At 41.5% G+C, this 20,660-nt stretch overlaps 1 protein-coding gene across 2 annotated transcripts; it reads right to left on the bottom strand.

Moving 5' to 3' along the window:
- Window positions 1–1,158: 1,158 nt before the first annotated feature.
- On the bottom strand, window positions 1,159–19,890 carry LOC129134994 (interferon-induced GTP-binding protein Mx-like). Of its 2 annotated transcripts, none has more exons than XM_054654818.2 (14): window positions 19,742–19,890; window positions 16,743–17,059; window positions 15,054–15,246; window positions 14,063–14,200; window positions 12,058–12,212; window positions 10,760–10,898; window positions 10,061–10,259; window positions 9,251–9,329; window positions 8,173–8,295; window positions 7,293–7,434; window positions 5,627–5,785; window positions 5,038–5,114; window positions 3,511–3,750; window positions 1,159–1,675 (listed from the first exon to the last, which is right to left on the bottom strand). In XM_054654818.2, exons 2-14 carry the CDS (start codon window positions 16,962–16,964, stop codon window positions 1,442–1,444), a joined length of 2,100 nt encoding a protein of 699 aa, XP_054510793.1. In that variant the 5' UTR covers window positions 16,965–17,059; window positions 19,742–19,890; the 3' UTR covers window positions 1,159–1,441. The 2 variants fall into 2 exon arrangements, with proteins under 2 accessions (XP_054510793.1, XP_077027150.1); XM_077171035.1 differs by having other exon boundaries at window positions 16,743–17,093; window positions 19,742–19,827.
- Window positions 19,891–20,660: the final 770 nt, after the last annotated feature.

The raw sequence follows: 20,660 nt of genomic DNA, 5'->3' as shown, positions 1-20,660 counted from the left end.
AAAGTCAGGCACCAGCTGCAGTTCCATGCCAAAGGGACAAACCCTTTCTGTCATACCCAGCCTGAGGAGAAGGCTTCTCTTGTAGGAAACTTGGAAATTACTACATCACACACTGGTATAAGCACATTTTTTCTAGCTGGATGCAGACATTACTTCTGGTTATCAAACCAAATCTTCCATGTGAAAAATGTCATGAACAAAGTGTGTGTGATGTGTTTTGCATCAGCTTTCATGAAATGAAAGTGTGGTGTTTGTGAGGGTTTCCAGGATGAGGGAGGAGATGAATCTGACTCCATGTTCTCAGAAGGCTGATTTATTGTATTATGATATTATATTATACTATACTAAAACTATACTACAGAAAGAGAAAGGATACATCAGAAGATTTAACAAGAATGAAGAATAAAAACCCGTGACTCTTCAGAACCTCAACACAGCTGGATCATGATTGGTCATTAAATTCAAACACTTCAAATGCTGGGTAAACAATCTCCAAATCACATTCCAAAGCAAAACAAGGAGAACCTGAAGCTTCTCAGCTTCCCCGGAGAAGAAATAGTTGTAAAGGGATTTTTCATGTCACTGTGATATTTTCTGAAAGAGCTTTTGGAAAGGTTCTCCTTGCCCTGGGGAGGGAAATGAGAAAGGCAGCAAAACACATGCTGAGATACCTTTGTACTGTTTAACATCCTGGGATTCTTTCCTTTTGGACATCCAATCCTGCCCATCAATCCCAAAATTTCAGGTGATGCTGCAGACACCTGAGAGGAAGAGCCTCTTGGCCTTCTGCAAATGAAAGAGCTGGGAAAGGAGATTGAACTGAGCCAATGGCATCCTCTGGATGCACCAGGCACATAAAGGAAATAAACTTTCTTTTCCTTCTAGGCTGGAAGGGTTTCATGCCTGCTGTGAGTTCCTCTCTGCCCCCTGGGCTGAGATTTAGTGGTGACACTTTGCAGAGGTGTCTTTTAGGTGATAGCAGGAAAGAGAACAACCCCAGCAAGCCAAAAACACAAAGGGAAGTGGGAGATCATCGCTGTCATGCATTAAACTTCATTGAGGAAAGCTAGATAATTTGATTTCTACAGTTTGTGAATTGTACAGCTTCCATCATTAAAAAGAGAGAAAAAAAAAAAACCCCAACAAAACATACAATCCTCAGAGTGTTAGCTTTTTAATGATTATTCCAGTAGTTGCACAGAGTTCAAAAAGAAAATGTTTAAAAATGGGATAATGTTTATTTAATCACAACTCCCCCAGTGGAGCTCTTTATGCAAAGGCAGCTGTTTGCATATGATTTTGGAAAATAAAGAAAAACTGAACACTAGAAATTAGTATTAAAGGTCTGGGCTGATGCTACATTTTTATGGGATTATACTAAATTCTTCAGTAATGCTAGAAGATGAGGAGAAAAAAAAAAACCTTATGAAAAACAAAGACATTACAACAAGCTGAATTCTCTCAGGTACTGGCAGGCTTTGTTGAGACGATCAACTCTTTGGCTGAGGTTCTTCCTGATTTTAGCAGCTTCAGAATCCTCATCAAGGAGAACGTTTAACTTCTCTTTTTCTTGTAAAAGTTGCAGCATTGAGGTCTGCAGGTTTTCTCCAAAGTCATGAAGGACAGAAGACAGGATGATCAGAGGTATCTGATTGGCAAGGCGTTTGCTTGCTTCCTGTGAGATGGAGGAAGAAAATGGCAAAATACTAAATTGGTAAAAAGAACTGAAAAATTAAGGGTCTATAGGTAATCTGGTAAAAAAAAGTGGTTCCAAGGTCTTAAAATGTTGGCCTGAGTTACTGTTCAAGAAGGGAGTGCTGCTATGAACTAAAAAAAATCTTTGCAACCAATGTCTTTTGTGCCTGAAATCTAAAAATTAAGAGTAATAGGGGTGTCAGCTGTTGCTTTTCTTCCCTCAGCAAACTAAAGCCAAGGCAGATTGTCCTCTGCTCAGCTCTGTCAGCTGTCACTGGGACAAGTTATGGGAGGACATTCCTGACAAACAGAACTTGTGCCCAGTTTCTGATGTCCAGCCTGTCTTCACTGAATGCTTACAATAGGTTTTGATGCAGGAAATCAGGGAGTGATCTTTCCCAAAGCTGGTAAATTCCTCTATTAGATGGTAGCATTTAGATGGCATTTCTGATGTGGTTGTCCTTTTAAACTTAAGACAGCTTTGGAGGAATCTTTAGCCTTAAGGGGAAATGTCTTCAGCAGCAGTGAGACCAGACTGTGCCTACATTACATCTGTTTTTATCTCCATGAGATAATCTCCTCTCTGACCTGACCAACTGCCTGGTTCATCTATGGATGCAAACAGATTGATCCAGAAGAGCTTTTGGGGCCCTTTTCCCATGGAAATCCACAGGGTTTGGGGGCCCACCTGGTGCTTTAGGGCAACATGAGGTTCTAAACCTCTCCCAGCTCTGAGCTCTGAGCTCCCTCTCCCTGCTTCCAGCCCTCCTGGTGCTGGGTGAGCACTTAGACCTAAGTGCCTGGCTGCAATTGAGAGGTTCTGTCTTTCTTTTTGTAGCACAACTTGAAAATGGCATTTGTGGGTCCTGTAGGGTCTAGGCAGCCATGGATACTTAACTTCCATCTCGTTCAAACTCTATTTGACCTTGCATAAGTCAGTTCCATGGAGCTGTGGTGCCCTGGCATTTGGGGGATTGTTGAAAATGGCTGTCAGGTCATTTATAAAAATATTTAACTGCAGATAAAACATATAGCAGAGTGTGTAGTAAGGTGGGATGGACAAAGCCACTTCTGTCTTTGTTTCAATGAAAATCAAGGGTTTTGTCTTCATCAGCCTGAGCAGCCTGACCATTTAATTGCAGGAATTTGACACAAAACCTGCTCTTGGAATTCAAAGTGAGCTGCTACCCACCTTCCTGAATTATTAATATTGAACTTGTTGCTTTCTGAGGGAGTTTTACAACAAAGCAAATCTTGATCCTGCATGTTCTGTTTCCTTTCTTTAATGTGATCCTTTGTTAAAACACCCCATTTGTCTTCAGAGATTTCACTTACAGGGTGCTATCTGCAGTACAGCAGATGCACTCTGATCCCTACAGACAGCTGATATATTTTAATGTAATGTTTTATTATTGCTCCTCCTGCTGTAGCAGTTTAAGATCTGACTTCAAGCCACTGACACCACTTTCTGCTGGCTGCAGGAATGTGCAGAGTGGCTTGAGGCTGACCTGAGCCAGACTGGGAGGTAGCTAACAAGTGGTTTGGGAGCCAGCTGTCACTTTGGCACACTCAGACCTTTCTAATCACCATATCCTGCATCCTGCTGATAGAGCCCAGCTTTGCCCTGACTGGTCAGAAGCTCCAGGTAGTTTGCAGAGAAGCTGAGCATGTACCTGAATGAGACACTGAGATACCCCTGGCTGTTCCCTGCACAGTGCTAGCAGGGCAGACAAGGCTGCATTGACTCCAACAGGATCTGGCTGAGGGGGATCTGCTGTGGCATTCAGGGGGCAGCAAATCTGCCTGTGAACTCACACAGAAATAGGCACTGGTGTGACAAACCATCTCCGTGACAAGAGAGGGGTCCTTTGCAGCAATCTGAGACTTCAGAGTTGTTTCTGGGGACCCGTTGAAAGCGTTTTGTGCCTTAAGAGTATTTAAATCACCAATGTAAAGGTCATCCTGGCAGTACACGATTTTCTCCATTTTAAACTGGGCCCGGATATGTCTTACAGCATCTGCTGCTTGTTTCTGTCCAATGTCTTCAATTTTCACCTACAAAAGAAAGGAACAAGAAGTTCTGAGACATTTGCTCCCTTTGGGAAGGTGCCGGTGCTTAGCAGTGTCCCCAGGGAATGGGAAGGTGGGCACAGTGTTCAACTGTCCTTGTGCAGCACTGTCTGTTCTCAGAACATGGGAACATGGAGTAATGCTTTGGATTGTGGTCTCTCTCTTGTGAAAGAGCAGGAAAATGTGGCAGTTTTGTCCCCTCCTTACACATGAGTGGGATCACTCCAAACCTGGTGCTTGAAACCCAAAGGAAAAGATCTGTAGTCAGTAAACCAACCCTGTCTAACCCCTGTCTGTCTGGTGCTTTTATTGCAGCCATCTGACTCCTTCTGGTCTTTTTGATACTTCCACATAAAAGTCTGTGGGGGTGGCAAAGTTCCCTCAGTCATGCTCAAATTCCCTTAAAATGCTTTCCTGGTATTCCTAAGAAAACACCCCCTATATTTTCTCACGTCCAATGTTTGCCAGGACTTCTTCCCTCTTCATTCCTCTCATTGTGTTACACCTAAAGACCCTGCCTGAACACCTCTGTGTTTGGATGAAATAATTTATTTGTTCACTGTCTGGTTGACCTGGGAGCTCAGTAGGGTTTGACCATGCAAGTGAAAGAGCAAACCACACATTTCACTCACATTTGCCTCTGAGTTTCCTTTTTCAGCAGTACCCTGTGAGTGGACTCTGTTTCTTGGCTGCCAGCATTGCTTCTGGTCTTTTCCTCAATGCTTCTCATCTTTTCCTCAAAGCTCTTTCTGAGAAAAGGCCTTCAAGGACATCCACACCACTGAACACCACCCCAAAACATGCTAATGCCCAAACTGTGAACAGCCATCTTGTAGTTTTTTCATGGCTGGATGATTTTTGGTTTGTCTGTTCCTGCTCCCTTTCAGCAAAGATGAGATTCCTGCACTGGCTAAAGCCCTGGCTTGCTTTCAGAGAGGAGAAAACAGTTCAGCAGTCAAATCATTGCAGGACTTAAATCTGACACTCATGATAAACTCTTCAAGGTAGCCACACCAGGTTTTCTTTGCACTGTCAAGAATTTGAGCAGAATGAATAAAGAATGTATATATTAGACCTTGTCAAAGTTGTGCAAAATGCACTTTCATTATTGCCATTATAATCATGCTATCATTTTCAGGCTCTTTCTTATTTTCCTGCAAGAAATTCCACACTTGCATAAGGGTAATGCAGTGAGACAGGTACCACAAGCATGGATGTATTTACAAATGCCATTCTGTCTTTTGAGAATCTCAGCTTATAGTAGTGTCTCACCATGGCAATTCTGCTTAGATTGTGATAATTAGCAAAATTCCTTTTAGCAAGCTCCATAAATTTCTCTTCAACCAGTCCTAAGGGAAGAACAGAGAGACAAAATAAAGTCAGGTAAGTAAGTGAGGGTTTTAAGCTGTTGTTAATATGAGACTTGGGAGACTACTAATTTTCTCCATTCAGAAATAACTGAGCTGCTGTACTGGTGCACTCTGCCTTTATGACACATACAAACAAGCAGAAATTTAGATTTCCAGGTCCAAGAATGTGACCACTTATTACCAGGTACTTCTACTGTACTGCTTCCTTGTCGTGTTATTTATTACAGTTATTTTCTATTTTTTTATAGTTATGCTCTATTTATTATAATTATTTTCTAATTCCCTTCCAAGAGCCACTGGGAAAAGCATTAACAAATGCTGGAGACCATGTGTAGAGATTGAAGGCTCTAGAGAAGGAGCAATCCCCAAGCTGAATCAGATTTATTTCCACACTCTGAAGGATCCTGAGAGCATCAGCTTCTCCTGGAAAATAAACTTGTCAGGCCCAGCAGTGTCCCCCACACAAGAGCCTCCCATGGGCTGGGCCATACTCATCACATTGTTCAGGATCTCAATTGCTGGCTCCTCCAGTTCTCTGATCTGCTCTTTTATAATGTCCTCAAAAGTCCTGTAGTTGCTGAAGCCTGGGAACTCCCGTCCACGGTATTGGTCTTCATATTTCCACACTTTACCAGGAACGGTTTTTTTAGCTGTAATGGTAAAATACATTGCTTTGCCACTAAATCACTCAATGTATATGTTTCAGGTTTAAGAAGAAAGTCTATTCTTCTCTTTGAGATGTTATTGAGAGGAAAAACTACTGAGATTATTTTTTGTTACCACAGAACAGAGCTAACATGTTGTTGTTCTCTGAATGAGCCATCTCACACATTGCATCAAGCATCTGACTGACAGAAATTATGGTGGGCCACAAAAATTCTGGTTCTTCTTGGCATTTTTACCCTCACAGAAGTAGATGGCCATTACCAGTCACTTCCAAGTTTTAAACAAAACAAACCTCCAAACTCACTGAACACTTTTTCTGGGGAATCTACTGTTGACTAGTTATTTTTATTTAAGATATAACTTTGTTGATACTATACAAATTTGCTAATATTTTTGTGTGAGGTATCACCTTAGCCCAGAGCTAAAGTGGAAAAAAACCCCACCCAGATTCTAAAATATTAATAGCAATAATAAAATAAAAACATTAAGAGCAAAAATAAAAATTATTATCTAGATTGTTATTATTTATTACTATGCATTGATGTTGCTGTTGCTTAGAAGAATGGTTCAGAATATCACCAACAAATTCTGTGCCAGTGTCTTGATTTTATTGCTGTGGTGGGAGAAGAGAGACAAGCTCTCTGTAATGACAGCATTTAACACAAACCGTGTCTGTGTCCCCAGGACACCACAACAGATGGATGCTCCTGGCTTCTTGCTCTTAATTTTCTTGGAAAACATTTACTGAAGATGCTGTGTTTGGGTTTAAAAGCAAGGGGATGGGCTCTCAGGTCAGCTGCCAGGATGGGCTCACAGAATTAATAGAATCACTGGGCTGGAAGAGAACTTCAAGATCATGGAGTCCAAGCCAGCCCCAACACCTCAACTAAACCCTGGCACTGAGTGCCACATCCTGTGCCAATCACATTCTCAGAACTCCTTCGCCCAGGATTTTTCTCCTGGGAAGCTGAAAGGCAGCGAGAGAGGCCTCAGAGAAAAGGAAAACAATTCTTATCTCATTTGCTTCTCCTGTGTTGTGCTCATGTGGAATGTGTTTGGACATTGTTTACCCATAGGTGATTGTTTCATTCGATTCTGGTGTGAGTTGTTTTGCCTCATTGGCCAATTGGGGCCAAGCTGTGTCAGGACTCTGGAAAGAGTCACAAGTTTTCATTATTATCTTTTTAGCATTCAGTAAGTATCTTTTCTGTATTCTTTAGTATAGTTTAGTATTCTTTAATATAATATAGTATAATAAAGTAATAAATTAGCCTTCTGATAAGATGGCGTCCTCCTCATCATTCCTTCCTTTGTCGGTGGACCTGAATTTACAATACATCCAGTCTGTTTTTAAACACATCCAGGGATGGTGACTCTACCACCTCCCTGGGAAGATCATTCCAGACATTTATGACCCTTTCTGTAAAACACCTTTTCCTAATATCCAGCCTGCATTTCCCTTGGCCCAGCTTGAGCCTGTTCTGTGCTTACCCCTCGCAGCACACTCCAGGAGAATCGCGCCCCACGTGCGGAATTCCTTGCGGATCTTGGTGAACAGCCTGACCTCATCCCCAAACAGCTGCTCCTCTCCTCGTGTGCTCTGAGAGATGTCTTGGTTGAAGAGTTTGATCAACTGCAGTGAATTGAACAACAAGCAGGCAATTTAGTGACGTTTCATTTCTTCAGCTTAATCTGTGGATGTTAAGTAAATCTGCAGTTTGATGTTAAAGCAGGGACACAGTTCATAAAAAACATCCCTTTCTTACATCTTTTATGCACTTAGGTCCTGGTTTGGGTTTTGTTTTTTTTTTTCCTCCCAAACTGTAATAGCTAGAGGAGAACAAACTTTATATTCTTTTGTTTTTTCCCCTGCAGACTTTTAGAGCCATTTACTAAATTCTAATAGGCCAGACTTGCATGAAGTCTGATGAGCTTCCACAAACACCTCTAAAGCCTACTGAAGGTTTACTCAGGGAGTAACTCTGTGAGATGAGGCACTTAGATGGACCTGCAAACCACATTTTCATATCAGGAATACATTTGATCTTATGAGTCCTGTAACCAATGGGAACCCTTCAAAGTGTTGAGCATGCAGGAGTTTGTTTTCCTTTGCTAAGATACTTGATTTTGACCCAGTCAACCAAGTTGTTTAATTTTCATGTCCATAATCACAGGAAAAAATTGTTAGAAGGTGAGCTCCTGTGGTCCATTATTTTTGCAAGTGTGGTTTGTCTATGTTACCCTCACTAAAATGATGGATACCCCAAACTTCCCAGTGGTCCATGCTGGTGTTTTGATAATTTCAGGCAGTTTCTTTTTCTCTATTACAGTTACCTCCTTGCTCTGCTCTGTGACCAATACTGATACTTACATCTGTGAGGAAAAACAGCTTCTCAGACTCTGTTTCGGGTGTGCCTCTCTTGTACCTTTGCAGATCCTGTGATGTTTTAGAGAGGATGTCATGAATTTGGCTCTCCAGTGCTGGCAAAGTTTTCTGCGGAGGAGACAGTGAAGAAGAACATTGAGATAGGTTGAACTTCTCTGATTTTGGAAGGAAAACAAAATCCCTCTAAGAGTGATCTACACCTGCATGGGATCTTTGCTGTTTTTACAAATCCAAGAACTTGCTGCCAATCCCATGTGTATAGTGGGATAACACAGAAAAGCAAATATGGCCTTTATTGAGGGAACTCAGCAGGCAGGATCTGCCTGAGGGATCAGGCTGGACCTCACTGAGGGCTGGGCAGAACAGCTGCAGTCTAGGGCAAAATTTCACCCACAGTGAGCCAAAACCAATGTCCTCACAGGTTGTGCCAGGAAAGTGGTGACTGCTCAATTCCTGATAAATACCTGATGCAACATGGCTGTTTAGTTGCTTCTTTTCTGTAAATTTACATAAATAATTTCTTTTTCTCCTTTGAGACTGAATTTAGATGTTCCCTATATTTTAGCATCTTCTCTTAATGGAATAAGATGAATTACAGATATATTTATCTGCAATAAGATATATTACATGCAGATATAGTTATACCAAATAAAAACCCCCAATAGCCTTACACTAGTATATTAATATAATAGAACATCTTGATGTTTTGAAGACATTTTCAGTGGAATAGTAATCACTGTTTCAGTAAGCTGACAGCAGTAACTCGTCACCCAGGTGATCAACACTCATAAACAAAAAGAAATATCATGGCTGTCATTGAAAAGGCAGGATTTATGAGTCACAAATAGATGAAATAATTTGTTCATTGTTGATCTGCAGTTAAAAGGCAAATCTGAGGACAGAGTGGGGCTTTTTACCTCTGCCTCTCAGTTCAGTTTGTTCTCTGAACATTGAGTTGAAGCATCAGTAAGCACATAAAGATGAAATCCAACTGCAGCCCAAGGCTGAAGGGTTGAACTTGTTTTTAGGAAGTAACTCTCGGTATGGGACTTCTGTTACTTACAATAATGTGTTTCACAAGTTCATCTGTGAGCTTCTCTGCCAGACGGGGGATAGTAGCCTTTCCCTGTTCCATAAAAGCCCTGTGAAAAAAGAGGAAAAGGTGGGTTTGGACAGCCAGGCTGTGCAGGGCAAGGAGGCAGCACTGATGCTCTGCTCTGTTTTCACTAATTCTTTTACACAATTGGAGTAAAGAAAGGGGCTCTGGGCCATGCTGGTGCAGATGTGGCAACTGCCCAGGACTCTCTGGGTTTATTCAGGAGTTGTTTGACAGCTACTGACTGAGCAAAGGGAAACAGAGAAAAATCTGAAAAAAGCAAATTCTAACAGTAGATGAGTGTGCTGTTCTATTATTTCTTCATGTGTGAAGTTCACAACCCTTGTCAGCTGCCATTCTCTGTATTATGATTTATTTGCTGCTGAGTCATCTGGGCAGCCTGTGTCCTCAGCACAGCCTTTCTTTCTCATGCTGTTCCTCCACATTTTCCAGTGAACAGAAATACTGCAGTGCCTGATTGAAGTGCTCAGATGCTTTAACTTGAATTCTTTGGGACTATTTGGAACTTCTGAAGTTCATAGCATTTCCCCAATGTATTTTGCATCCAAAAAAACCCCAAAATTTTTTTAAAAAGTTTATTCAGTATGTAAAAATCTTATGGGTTACTGAAACACAACCCTACATGGGCAATGAGAAATATTGAGAATAACTAATACCTGTTTGTAACCCCCTAAGTAGTTAAATCTCAGCAAATCAACAGGGAGCTTTGAGGTGACTTTAACATGTTTTTGATGAGAACTTTTCTGTGAGGAGTACCTGAAATGTTTGTGATTCTCAAAGAAGTGTCTCTCCTGTTGGATTGCAGCAGCCAAGGTCAGATTGTTGTGGATGTCCTGCTGCCCACGGCACTTGACAATCATGTAGCCCTTTTTGAGGGGGATTACCCTGTTTTGCAGTATTTTAACAATGGCCTCTTCAGTTCCCTTGTCCACCAGGTCAGGTTTTGTGAGGATTCCTGTGAAGTTAAAAGGGAAAGTTAACCACCAAGCAGGAACACTCTGTACCATGCTTTATAAAGCATTTTTTTTTTTTTTGTATTCTCTGTCCTAGAAAGTTCTCAGCTCCCAGGCAGTAAAACTCACTCTGCAGTTCCTCCCACCATGCCTTTTGCTTTGCAAACCTTTCTTTAAAGGTTTTTTCTTAAAGCAAAGCTTTTTTACCATTAGCTTCACATCAACTACCATTAACTGAGATTTTCAGCTTTCAGTTATTCATAATAGGAGTGCCAGCAAGACACCAAACTAAGGGATTATTGGAGCTACTCAAGAATTGGGACTAGAAAAACTTGCAAATACATTCTTTAGGCTGTTGGCTGTTTTGTTTTGTTTTTTTTTTTTTTTTTTCCCTCTTCTTCTAGTAGCTAATTTCACAGAACACTGAACATCAGACCTCATGGGAAGGAAAAAAAAAACATTTGGCCTCCTTTCCAGCTCATAGCTTAAAAAATGATCTCACCTATTGTCCTTTCTCCAGTGGGGTCTACCTCTTGAGCCATTTTCAATGCTTCTGTTGTTGCAATATCCACGTTACATGGCACCACTACCAAATTGACTGTCTCTTTGCAGCCAATAATTCTTTTAAGTAGCATTTTGATCTGCAATTCAATACAGCAGTGAGGAGCTTCAGTGAAATCAGACACTTGCTTGTAGGATGTGACAATTTCTAGCAATATGAGCCACTGCCCGATGACATTAAATGCCACATATGCTGAGGATAGTGTTACATGCTAGAGGATGGCATGGAAAGGGGCCAGCAGAAAAATGTAGCCTCTTTTCTTATGTCAGGTTTAATCCAAACATCTGGCATGAATGAGACAAGACTAATGTTGTTAAGCCTGTCTTGAAAGCTACTTGGAGTTTAACCTCTTTTGCATGTATAATCTTTCATTATAGAAATATTAAAGGTATTTGATATCTAACACATGTAAGAAAATCAGGTTCTGAGGTGCAGGTATACACTTATGGAAAGCAAGCAAGCTTGATTGTGCTGGTAAATCTCAAATTTGTATCTCTGAAAGCAGCACAAATGTCTTTGGCTTATTTTTCAGTGGAATAATTCTAGGAAAATTTTTAAAAGCACGAAAACTGAAGATGCACATGACATCTAGCTGACATTTTTCTATGTTTTAATGCCAAACTAAATGAGTTCCTCATAATTTGTGTTATTTTGTAGAAGCTTCACAGAGGACTGTGGTGCTTATTCCACAGTAAATAAATTCTTTTTTTTTTAAACCTGGATTTTGGTAGAGATGCCTCTCTTTTCTACTTCCCACCCATCCCAGCTTCTGACAGGCTGCAGTGTTACAGACTCCATCTCTGGAGCATGCAGACAGCTGGGAACAAGGGAAATGTTTGGATTTTATCACATCTGCTGCTTTCTTCTCAATACAACAGAAAGATTGCTATCTAACTGTGGAATTAAATTACTCTCCTCCCAGAAAGCAAAGCCCAGAACAATCCAATCTTGTCTCATTTCTATTTGGTATATCTAGTTTAGTTTGGGCTCCTTTTATTCCAAGCTCCCATTTAAAGGTATTTTAGAAGAAACAACACACTCAGCTCCTGCACATCACCCTCACAGCAGGCCTTATCCTACCAGAGTTTTATTTGCATTTCCCAGCATTTCTTCTCAAGGCAGCCAGAGGAAGAGCAGAGATCCCCTCCATTTATTCTGTTTACTTCACTAAAGGTCTGCTGGGAGCCCTCAAGGAATGAGACCCTGGGCACAGATGGGCACACGAGGCTGAGTTTTACCTGGTCCCCGATGTCTTTCGGCTGGTCCCCCACGGCCACCCTGGCAATTCCAGGGAGATCAATCAGTGTCAGATCGCGCACGTCAGGGGAGCGAATTTCCAGGGAAATTAACTGCCCGCTAATGGCACCTCTAGGACCGGCCACAATATCCTGGGCTGTGAAAAGAGCAAGGCAATCAATACAAGCTTCAAATGATGCGTCAAACCGAAGCTGAACACAACGACTTTGAAATGCACCAACTACCACCTAAGGTTCTTTCAGGCTTGGCGTTTTCTTTCAGATCCAGCCACACACTTTAGTTACCTTAATTCATACCAATTGCCTGGCCAGTTTCGAGAATATCCAAATAATGTGTTGAAAAGCCAATTTGAAAATAGAAAGAATAACAATTTATGCAAAAATCTAAGGAAATTATCATGCAGAACAAGTTGATGTGAAGTCCTGTTGGAATATGAGCTGTAATATTTTACAGAGCATACATTTATGGACTCTCATGTATGCAGACAAAATACACGTAAATAAACCACAATGAAAGGGATCAGGTAAAACACTGGTCAGTTGTAGAAATTCTTCCTCAACAAGAAGAGACTTTGTAAGCATTAACTAATCCTTGGATGCTGTGAAATAAATATAGGTGTTGTTTTATATTCTTCACATTTTGATAGGGAGATTGAGAGTAAATTGTCCCAGATCCCACAAGGCAATAATGCTTGAGCTGTGAGCACAGAGAAGCAAGGAAACCACAGTCATTCTCATCAGAGATTTTCAGCTCTTTAATTACCTTAATTCATACCAATTGCCTGGCCAGTTTTGAGAATATCCAAATAATGTATTGAAAAGCTAATTAAAAAAATAGAAAGAATAACAATTTGCAGAGCTGTGCTTGATGCCTTAAGTTTTAGCTTTCATATTTTTTAGATTCTGTACTGCCTTAGTGTGTGACTTTGAACTTCATATAAAGTATTAGCAAGTTCTCCTCACAGTTTAGTCAGAAAAAACAATCCTTTTCCAGGCCCTGAACCAAGGACACCATTGCAGCTTCAGGCCCAAAAAGTGCAAACAACAGGGAACTGAGGAGAGCAATCTGGGAGGATGGGACTGTATAACCTGAAGCTGTAATTGGACAATTAACCCCAATATGGAAATGGACCAAAACTTACAAAAGTGTGAAAACTCGTGGCCATCTCGGGTGTAGCCAGGCTCTTGTACTGCCCAAGAGCCTTTGGGTACTGTATCCTTTGAAGGCCTTTTCAATAAATCCCTACTTTATTCCTTTCACACTGTCCAGCCTCTGTTCCAGGTAGCCTCTCTAGGAATCATGCTAGTCAAGGAAGTAAGGACAATCCAACTTTCCCACTTAGGGCAAGTGCTTACTGCCCTTTGGGTAAGAACACTGATTTCTTACCCAGCATGAAGTGTTGTAACAGTAAAGCTGAGACATGTGAAGGGCAGTGACTGAGCCTGTGATCACAGTACCCAGCAGAAGCTCTCTGTCCTCCACTCTGCCTTCTTGCAATTTCCTCAAAATAATAAGATTTCCAGCCAGAGACACCTCAAGCACTCTCTGGGCTTCAGAACTGATGACAGGAGCCATTTAGGTCGCATGTTTACAATTTGAGAAACAACTTCCCCAAACCAGGAAGCCAGGAAGCCACCAAGGCACCACCCAGGTAAGGACACAGCCTGAGCCTTTATCATGGATCAGGATAAAAGGATCATGGATCAGGATAAAAGGATCATGGATATAGTGGGTGGTATCCCTGCCCAAGGTGTTGGAACTAGAAGATCTTTAAGGTCCCTTCTAATCCAGGCCATTCTGGGATCATCATCATAAATCATCTTCACCACTGGAGCACTGGTACAAGTCCCTTGAGAGAAATGAGTTTTGCTGACCCAGCTTCATCTGCTCTGAATGCAGCTCTTGGTGTAACTCCACAATCACCATGGATGCTGCTCATTCTGAGAGGAGGATGCAGAGGAGATGGAGCCAGCTAAACCCACTCACCTTTCCTTATTGCTCTGTCCACCTCAGAGGCTTCCTGGAGCTGCACGATCACATTTCTGTAGGAGATCTTCCCTTGCCATGCCTGCCCTTCAGGCAACCTCTTCAGTTTAAGCTCCAAGGGACACCGAGTGACAATACCTGCAGCAGTTCCAAAGGCAGAGAGATTGTGCATGAAACAACAGCCTTGAGGTGTGTGGTGTACACAAGGTTGCCTGTTTCACACAAAAATATTTCACACAAAAATATTTCACAAAAAAATGTGGAAATGTTCCAAGAGATGCCACCAGAGGGGACTTGTCCAACTTCCTGCTCAGAGCAGGATTGCCACCAGTGCTAGATGAGGTCAACCATGGCTCTTCCCAGACATGTCTGGCCCTGCAAACCTCCACAGACAGAGTTTTGCTCCTCTCTGGATGATCTGTTTCAGTGCTGCAACTAAATCCTATGAAAAACCTTTCCACAACTCCAGCCTGAAAGACTAGATTATATTGCAAACTCACATGGAACGTGCAGAATTTATGTGTGCAAAAATACACACACAGAGCTGGAAAGTGGATCTTCTTGAGCTGTAAAGTCTTTCATCATCTCTGACTTAAATAATGCTTTAAGTAAAGATCTTTGTACACTTTTTACACATAATAATAATAATACAAGTTATCTGTAAGAAAATGTAGTTTAAAAAACCCAAACCAACCTCAAAAGCAAATTTAAAAACTGGTTTTCCATGTGAAATTAATACTCTGCTGCACTGCTGCTTTCTGGGAAATGCACAGATTCAGCTGGAGCAATCACACTACACTTCTTACTCCTGGTCTCTTGACCACCTGGAACATGTGCCTTGGATTTACCTTGTGGTGCCTCACTCACACCTCCATTTCTCAGTCATGGAATTGTCCAATTCGAGACCAAAATAAAAAAAAAAAAAAAAAAAGAAAAAAAAAAGAAAAAAAAAATCCCTTCTAAGAGAAAATGGGAGAAAGTGAATTCTTACCATTGCCCCTGGGGAGAGCAACACCAGAGAGGGCTTCGAGGACAGAACTTTTCCCGGAGCTCTGGTCTCCAATCACCGCAATCGCGGGCAAGGACAGATCCTTCTCTATCCCAAGAGCTCTCAGGCTGTCAACGAGATCAATGCAGGGTCGGATCTTCTCCTCATATTGGTTATACAAGGTGTGTTCTGCAGGCTGTTGGAGTTAAACTTATAGTGAATTTTCCATAATTAAAAAAAAAAGAAAAAAAAAAAGATGCATTTTCTGCTCATCGTTCTTTAGTAAAAGTTATTTACTGGCATCAAGCTCTACTTCGTATCACTGTGCATCCTTGCATCTCCATGTAATAAACATATGTCTGTAAATATGAAAGAAACAGTTGAGGGTGGCTCACAGACCATCCTTAGTAAAAATAACAAATTTTAGAAGCCATCCTGAGAAGATAAAGAACACATTATTAAGTGTGCTCTGTTAATTTTTCTTAATAACAGGGTTTTTTTTAAAAAAAAACCTGCCATTTTCTTCCACTCTTCCACAGATGTACTGCAGCACGTGTATGCAAATGAAGACTGATCCCAGAAATCACTGAATTTGGTAAAAAATAGCTTATTAGATCTTTGTTTCAGAATTTGAAGATTTAGTTTGTGCACAGGCACCAAAAGAGTTCTGTAACATTCTTAACAGGTGGCTGAAATCTTCTAGATCACCATGGCTCTTCCTTCTTTGCCTCGTTTTAGGCTCACATAAGGCTTGAATATGAGTGGGTTGTTTTAAATGACTGATTATTGTCATTTTCTGGGTTTGACACACGTCCAGATATTAACACAGACTCTTCATTTATGTGAAAACAAAACAATTTCCAGTCTTTGGCAAAACTGGTCCATCTGCTGTTAAATATGCTCAGCTAAAGTATATAAAGATCAGCTTGGTCTCTTCTCCTCGTTCCTCTCTCCATGTTCCAGTGACTGCTGCAGTTAGAGATGCAATTTTGGGAACACCAATATGTTTCAGACATATTGGGCCAGGCACATTCAAACCTCATTTTTTTGAAAAGAAAAACTGAAGTTTCTCTCCATCACTTTTAATCAAGAAAATTACTTCTAGAAGTATGTCTATGGATCAGATGCACTCAAACAAAGCAGATTTTTGGTTCAAGATGAGGAAGGCAGCACACATTATTGGAGGCAGGCATTCTAAACCCTTTTTAGTAACCCCTGCCCACTCTCTTCACTACAATGTTTAATAGCTAGTAAATTCTCAAAAAACTTCAATAACTGTGTCACAGACTTAAAACCAACCTGTGTTCAGTGTTAAATACCCAAGCAGGTTATTATTAACCTTTCTCTGTATTTCTGTTAAGGGTTGAAGAGCCTCAAGAAAAAAAAAACCCTCAACTTTTATCACTTCTGTTCAGCATTTGTTGCTAGGATTGAAACAGACATATGTCACACATTAAATTGGCTTCTAGGCTGCAGCCATCTCTTTTTTTAGACCTGCATTATTAATGTCTGCAGATTAATTGCAGGTACCTCTATTGCCACTTACATGAATAATTGCTAGGACTCATCCCAAAAGTTCTTCTTAGACCTAACAAGTGCAGATTGCCCAAGAGACAAAGGGATTTATTTTGGGGCACAAAGTGAAGCAACAGAGTAGGAGTGGGGAGGATCTGTGCCCTCTCCTTGCCATACCTCATCCTCTTCTGTGAAAAACTTCTTCTTCAAGTCCTGGTCATAGTTAGGTTTGCTCTCAAACGGTTTCTCTGACAGCCCAGAATCATCTTCTGGTTCTGGTGGGAGAGGCACTTCAGCAGCTTCTGGAAATGGTTTTCCAAAAGAAAATACAAACCCCTCTTTCTTGGGGGTATTTTTGGTTCTTTCAGGTTGTTTGAGTGCTGCTTTCTTATTATCCATGGCCTGCTGATTTACTGGGCTTGAACGTGGATTGTCTGTAAGGGCTTCACTAAATATTGATCAGTGCCTGGTCCAACCACTCCGAGGTGCAGCTTCTGAAACCAAACACGGGGAAGTGAGTGACTCCACCTGGCAACAATGATCAGACAAAACAGAAAAAAACAATATTTGTTTTTTTGGGGGAAAAAAAAGTTACACCAGTTTTTGCAAAAAGCAAATTTCCCTCGATGAAAAAATTTGCTGAAAGGTGTTTGGAGAAGCTCAGTCAGTATCAGGGCAGGGTTGGAGGGAATGTGAATTCTTAACTTCCTGGGGTCAGGAGTGTAGGGCTGTGGGCTGGCTCCAATCCATAGTCTGCTGAGTGCCCCTCTCACCTCTTTTATTTGGAAGAAATACTTGTCAGGGGCAAGTCTGACACCTGTTTTTGAAGCTCTGTACCTTGGTCCCCTCCTCTACAGCTTAAAACCCTCTGCCAAAACCAGACTTTTTTTCACCTGATGTTAGAGAAGGGAGGACTAGGAGGCTTTTTATTTCCTTGTTCAGCGTTTCCTTATGGAAAAGTTTTGTTTTCTATGGGTGACTGAGGAAACTAGTGGCTTTTGGTGTGACATTATGCAGGGAAAGGGATTTCCAGAGAAAGTGATTTAAGGAAAAAAACCCAAGAGTCCTTTTTCAAAGCTAAATTTTTTTAGCCTCCCTCTGCCAAAACCAAGATCTGTTTAACTCAAACACTTCAGAAAACAAATTAGGAGAACCACATCTTTGCTCGAAATAACTTCCTGTTCTGTTAATTTTTTTTTTGGTTGAATTAAGTTTACAGGCTTTCTAATTCAAACAGATGCCAAAATAGGATGATCAGACACAATGCAGGTTATAATTTCAATGTGTAAAACAAGTTTAGGAAAAAACTCACACATTGTAGCAGAGCAGTTGAGATAAGGCTGTGGGCCAAGCATGAGAAACTGGATACAGTGACTGTGTGGGCATCTTTAATTAGATTGATTGCTAATACAGCATGGAAATATTGCCAGTGCAATATCAAAATAACAGCTCTATCATCGATTACAATGGATTATAATCAGGTCATGGTCCTTCTGCTGAGTCACAAGTGAGACCCCTTTGCTTCCAAAACTTCTCAGAGCAGTCTAGTTGCAACCTGCTCCACTTTAATCCCAGATTGGGTCAGCAGTCCCTGTGTAAAGGGTTACAACATGAACAGTTCCAGTGGAAATGTACACATTTCCAGTCTTTGGCCTTGCAGAATTCATCATTACAAAGCAACAAAGCACCTCTGGAGCTACTTTAGGATTTTATGTCTGTATTTAGGTGGACCTTGGTTATTTTAACACCTGTCCAAAAGCACAGGAGCTGGACTTACCTTGTAGGCATCCCTGGTGGAGGTGGGGAGAGAAGGGGATGGAGAAGGGGGAAAACCAGCCCAGAAAGTTCCTGCAGCTTCATGACACCAGTTTGCCCTGTTGGCCCAGCCTCCAGCAGCATTTTATGTTCTTTTTGTGGCCAATGTACACCAAAGTCAATCACAAACATCTCAGTTCCTGGTCTCTGGAATTAATTAATTATGGAAACATCCAGATATCCTGCAATACCCACCTGATGTGGGTATTTAGGACAAATCCCATGGCCATCACAGAGGTGGAAGGGATGTGGGGAGGGCTGAGGATGCATGGGGAAATCCAAATATCTTTAATTAACCTTTACAAACATCGAGGTGGGGTGCAGACCACAGGGTGCACACACACACACACACTCAACACCCCTGCACAAAGATACCTGCAGTGAGCACCAGGATAAACACCCATGTGGATTCCTAGGGCTACACCCCTGGATTAGGAAAGGGTGGGTGGGTTCTGTAACCCTTCCCTGTGCCACACGGGCATAGTGATTTCTTTGTGTACTGAGCCGTGACAACATCGGATGGAAGAAAGGAGAAGGGGGAAACAAAAAAGCTGCAATTGTAAAGAGCCCTTCTACAATGGGCCAGGAGCCACTTGTGAAACATTGCAGCTGGATGACGCCATGACACTGAGAGTCTGCCAAAAATTTCCTCTCCCCAAAGCTGCCCCTGCCTCCTTTGTCAGGACAACACTGATTTCATCGAGCTTTACTTTAGAATTTGCCTGCCTGTGTGAGGGAAACCTCTCCCAGCACAACAGACATCTGCACAAACAAACATCAACCTGCCCATGGTTCTGAAAAGTTCTTTTGTTTTTCTGTAACGACCCTTTGGCTTTGCATCTGTAGAAGATGAAAAGTTCCAAAGATTCTAAAAAATCTCTCAAAACCAGGGTGCAGAGCTGCAGTGCTGAACCCACACAGCTCCTGGATTTATTCATTCTCTGTCCAGCCAGAGGAGCACATGGATTTCTGGCTGATGCACCCTGTGACTTCAGGATATTTGGGTAAACATCACAGTTTCCATGTTGTATGGTTATTAACTCCAGCTGTCTTCTCATAAAGAAAATGAAGCAATGAAAAGCTTATGATCCTACTCATAAATAGTGCTGGCTAGATCATCTTGCTGAATAATGGCTTAAAAAAAAAATTAAATGCCATCTCTCAGTTGCCTCCTTTTAAAGAGGAAATAATACAAATATATATTTTTTTCCACCCCAGAAAGCAAAAAATCCTGCTCCTGGAAACCCTGTTTAATCACACTTACTTTAGATGCTTTATGCAGCCTTGTCATATTAAAAGGAATGAAGATAACAGTAAAAAATTGCATTATTCTTTTTAGAAGAAGGAAGGGAGAAACTTACCCTTCTAAGTGTCCTGTAGAAAGGAGAAGCAGTGTCTTTCTGAAACTTCTTCAGATGCTTTTTTACTTACAGGCTCCACCTTCCCATTATGACAAGAAGGAGCAGAAATGAAACTAAATTCTCACTGGAGAAATATTTGGCTTTTGTGGACATGACCAGGCTGTTTCAAAAGACAGAGTTGCCACGAGTGGGCACCACTTGCTTACTTTGCACCTGGCTCAGTTAAGGAGACGGATATTCTAACACATGAGTTGTATTCACAGAGAAGGGGGCACCTCACAGCCAGAAGTTCAGAGAGCCAGAGAATCCTAGAATGGTTTGGGTTGGAAGAACATAAAGATGATCTTGTTCCACTCCTCTGCCATGGCAGGGACACCTTCCACTGTCCCAGGCTGCTCCAAGCCCTGTTCAACCTGGCCTTGGACACTTCCAGGGATTCAGGGCAGCCACAGCGCTGGGCAAACTGTGCCAGGGCCTGGCCACCCTCACAGGGCACAATGTTTTCCTAATATCCAATCTAAAGCTACTTTCTTTCAATTTAAAGCCATTCCCCCCTGTCCTATTACTACCTGCCCTTGTAAAATTCTCCCAGCCTTCTTCTCACCGAAGCCTCTCAGAAGAGCAGCCACACCTCTGTACAGCAGTTCAGCATTCAGCAGATGATATCCAGGTGAAGCTCAGCTTAATTATTGCTGAACTTTTACTGAATTGTGAATTATTAATTACTCACTGAGTAGTCTTAGGATATTTAGCACTAATGCAGCAAATGCATTTATCAAAGGCAATTCTGAATCTGTTACAGCTGTCACCTCAAAATACAATTCTTGACTTGACAAAACTGTCTACATGAAAGGCCTTGGAGGGGCTCTGTCAGGCAAATGTGAAATCCCTACTGTTGAGACAGCTTTGTGATAGCCCT

This window comes from Agelaius phoeniceus, chromosome 2 (assembly GCF_051311805.1).
Source record: "Agelaius phoeniceus isolate bAgePho1 chromosome 2, bAgePho1.hap1, whole genome shotgun sequence".
NCBI classification, from domain to species: domain Eukaryota; kingdom Metazoa; phylum Chordata; class Aves; order Passeriformes; family Icteridae; genus Agelaius; species Agelaius phoeniceus.
Note: the sequence above shows the minus strand (reverse complement) of the source record. Positions and strands in the feature narration are given on the sequence as shown.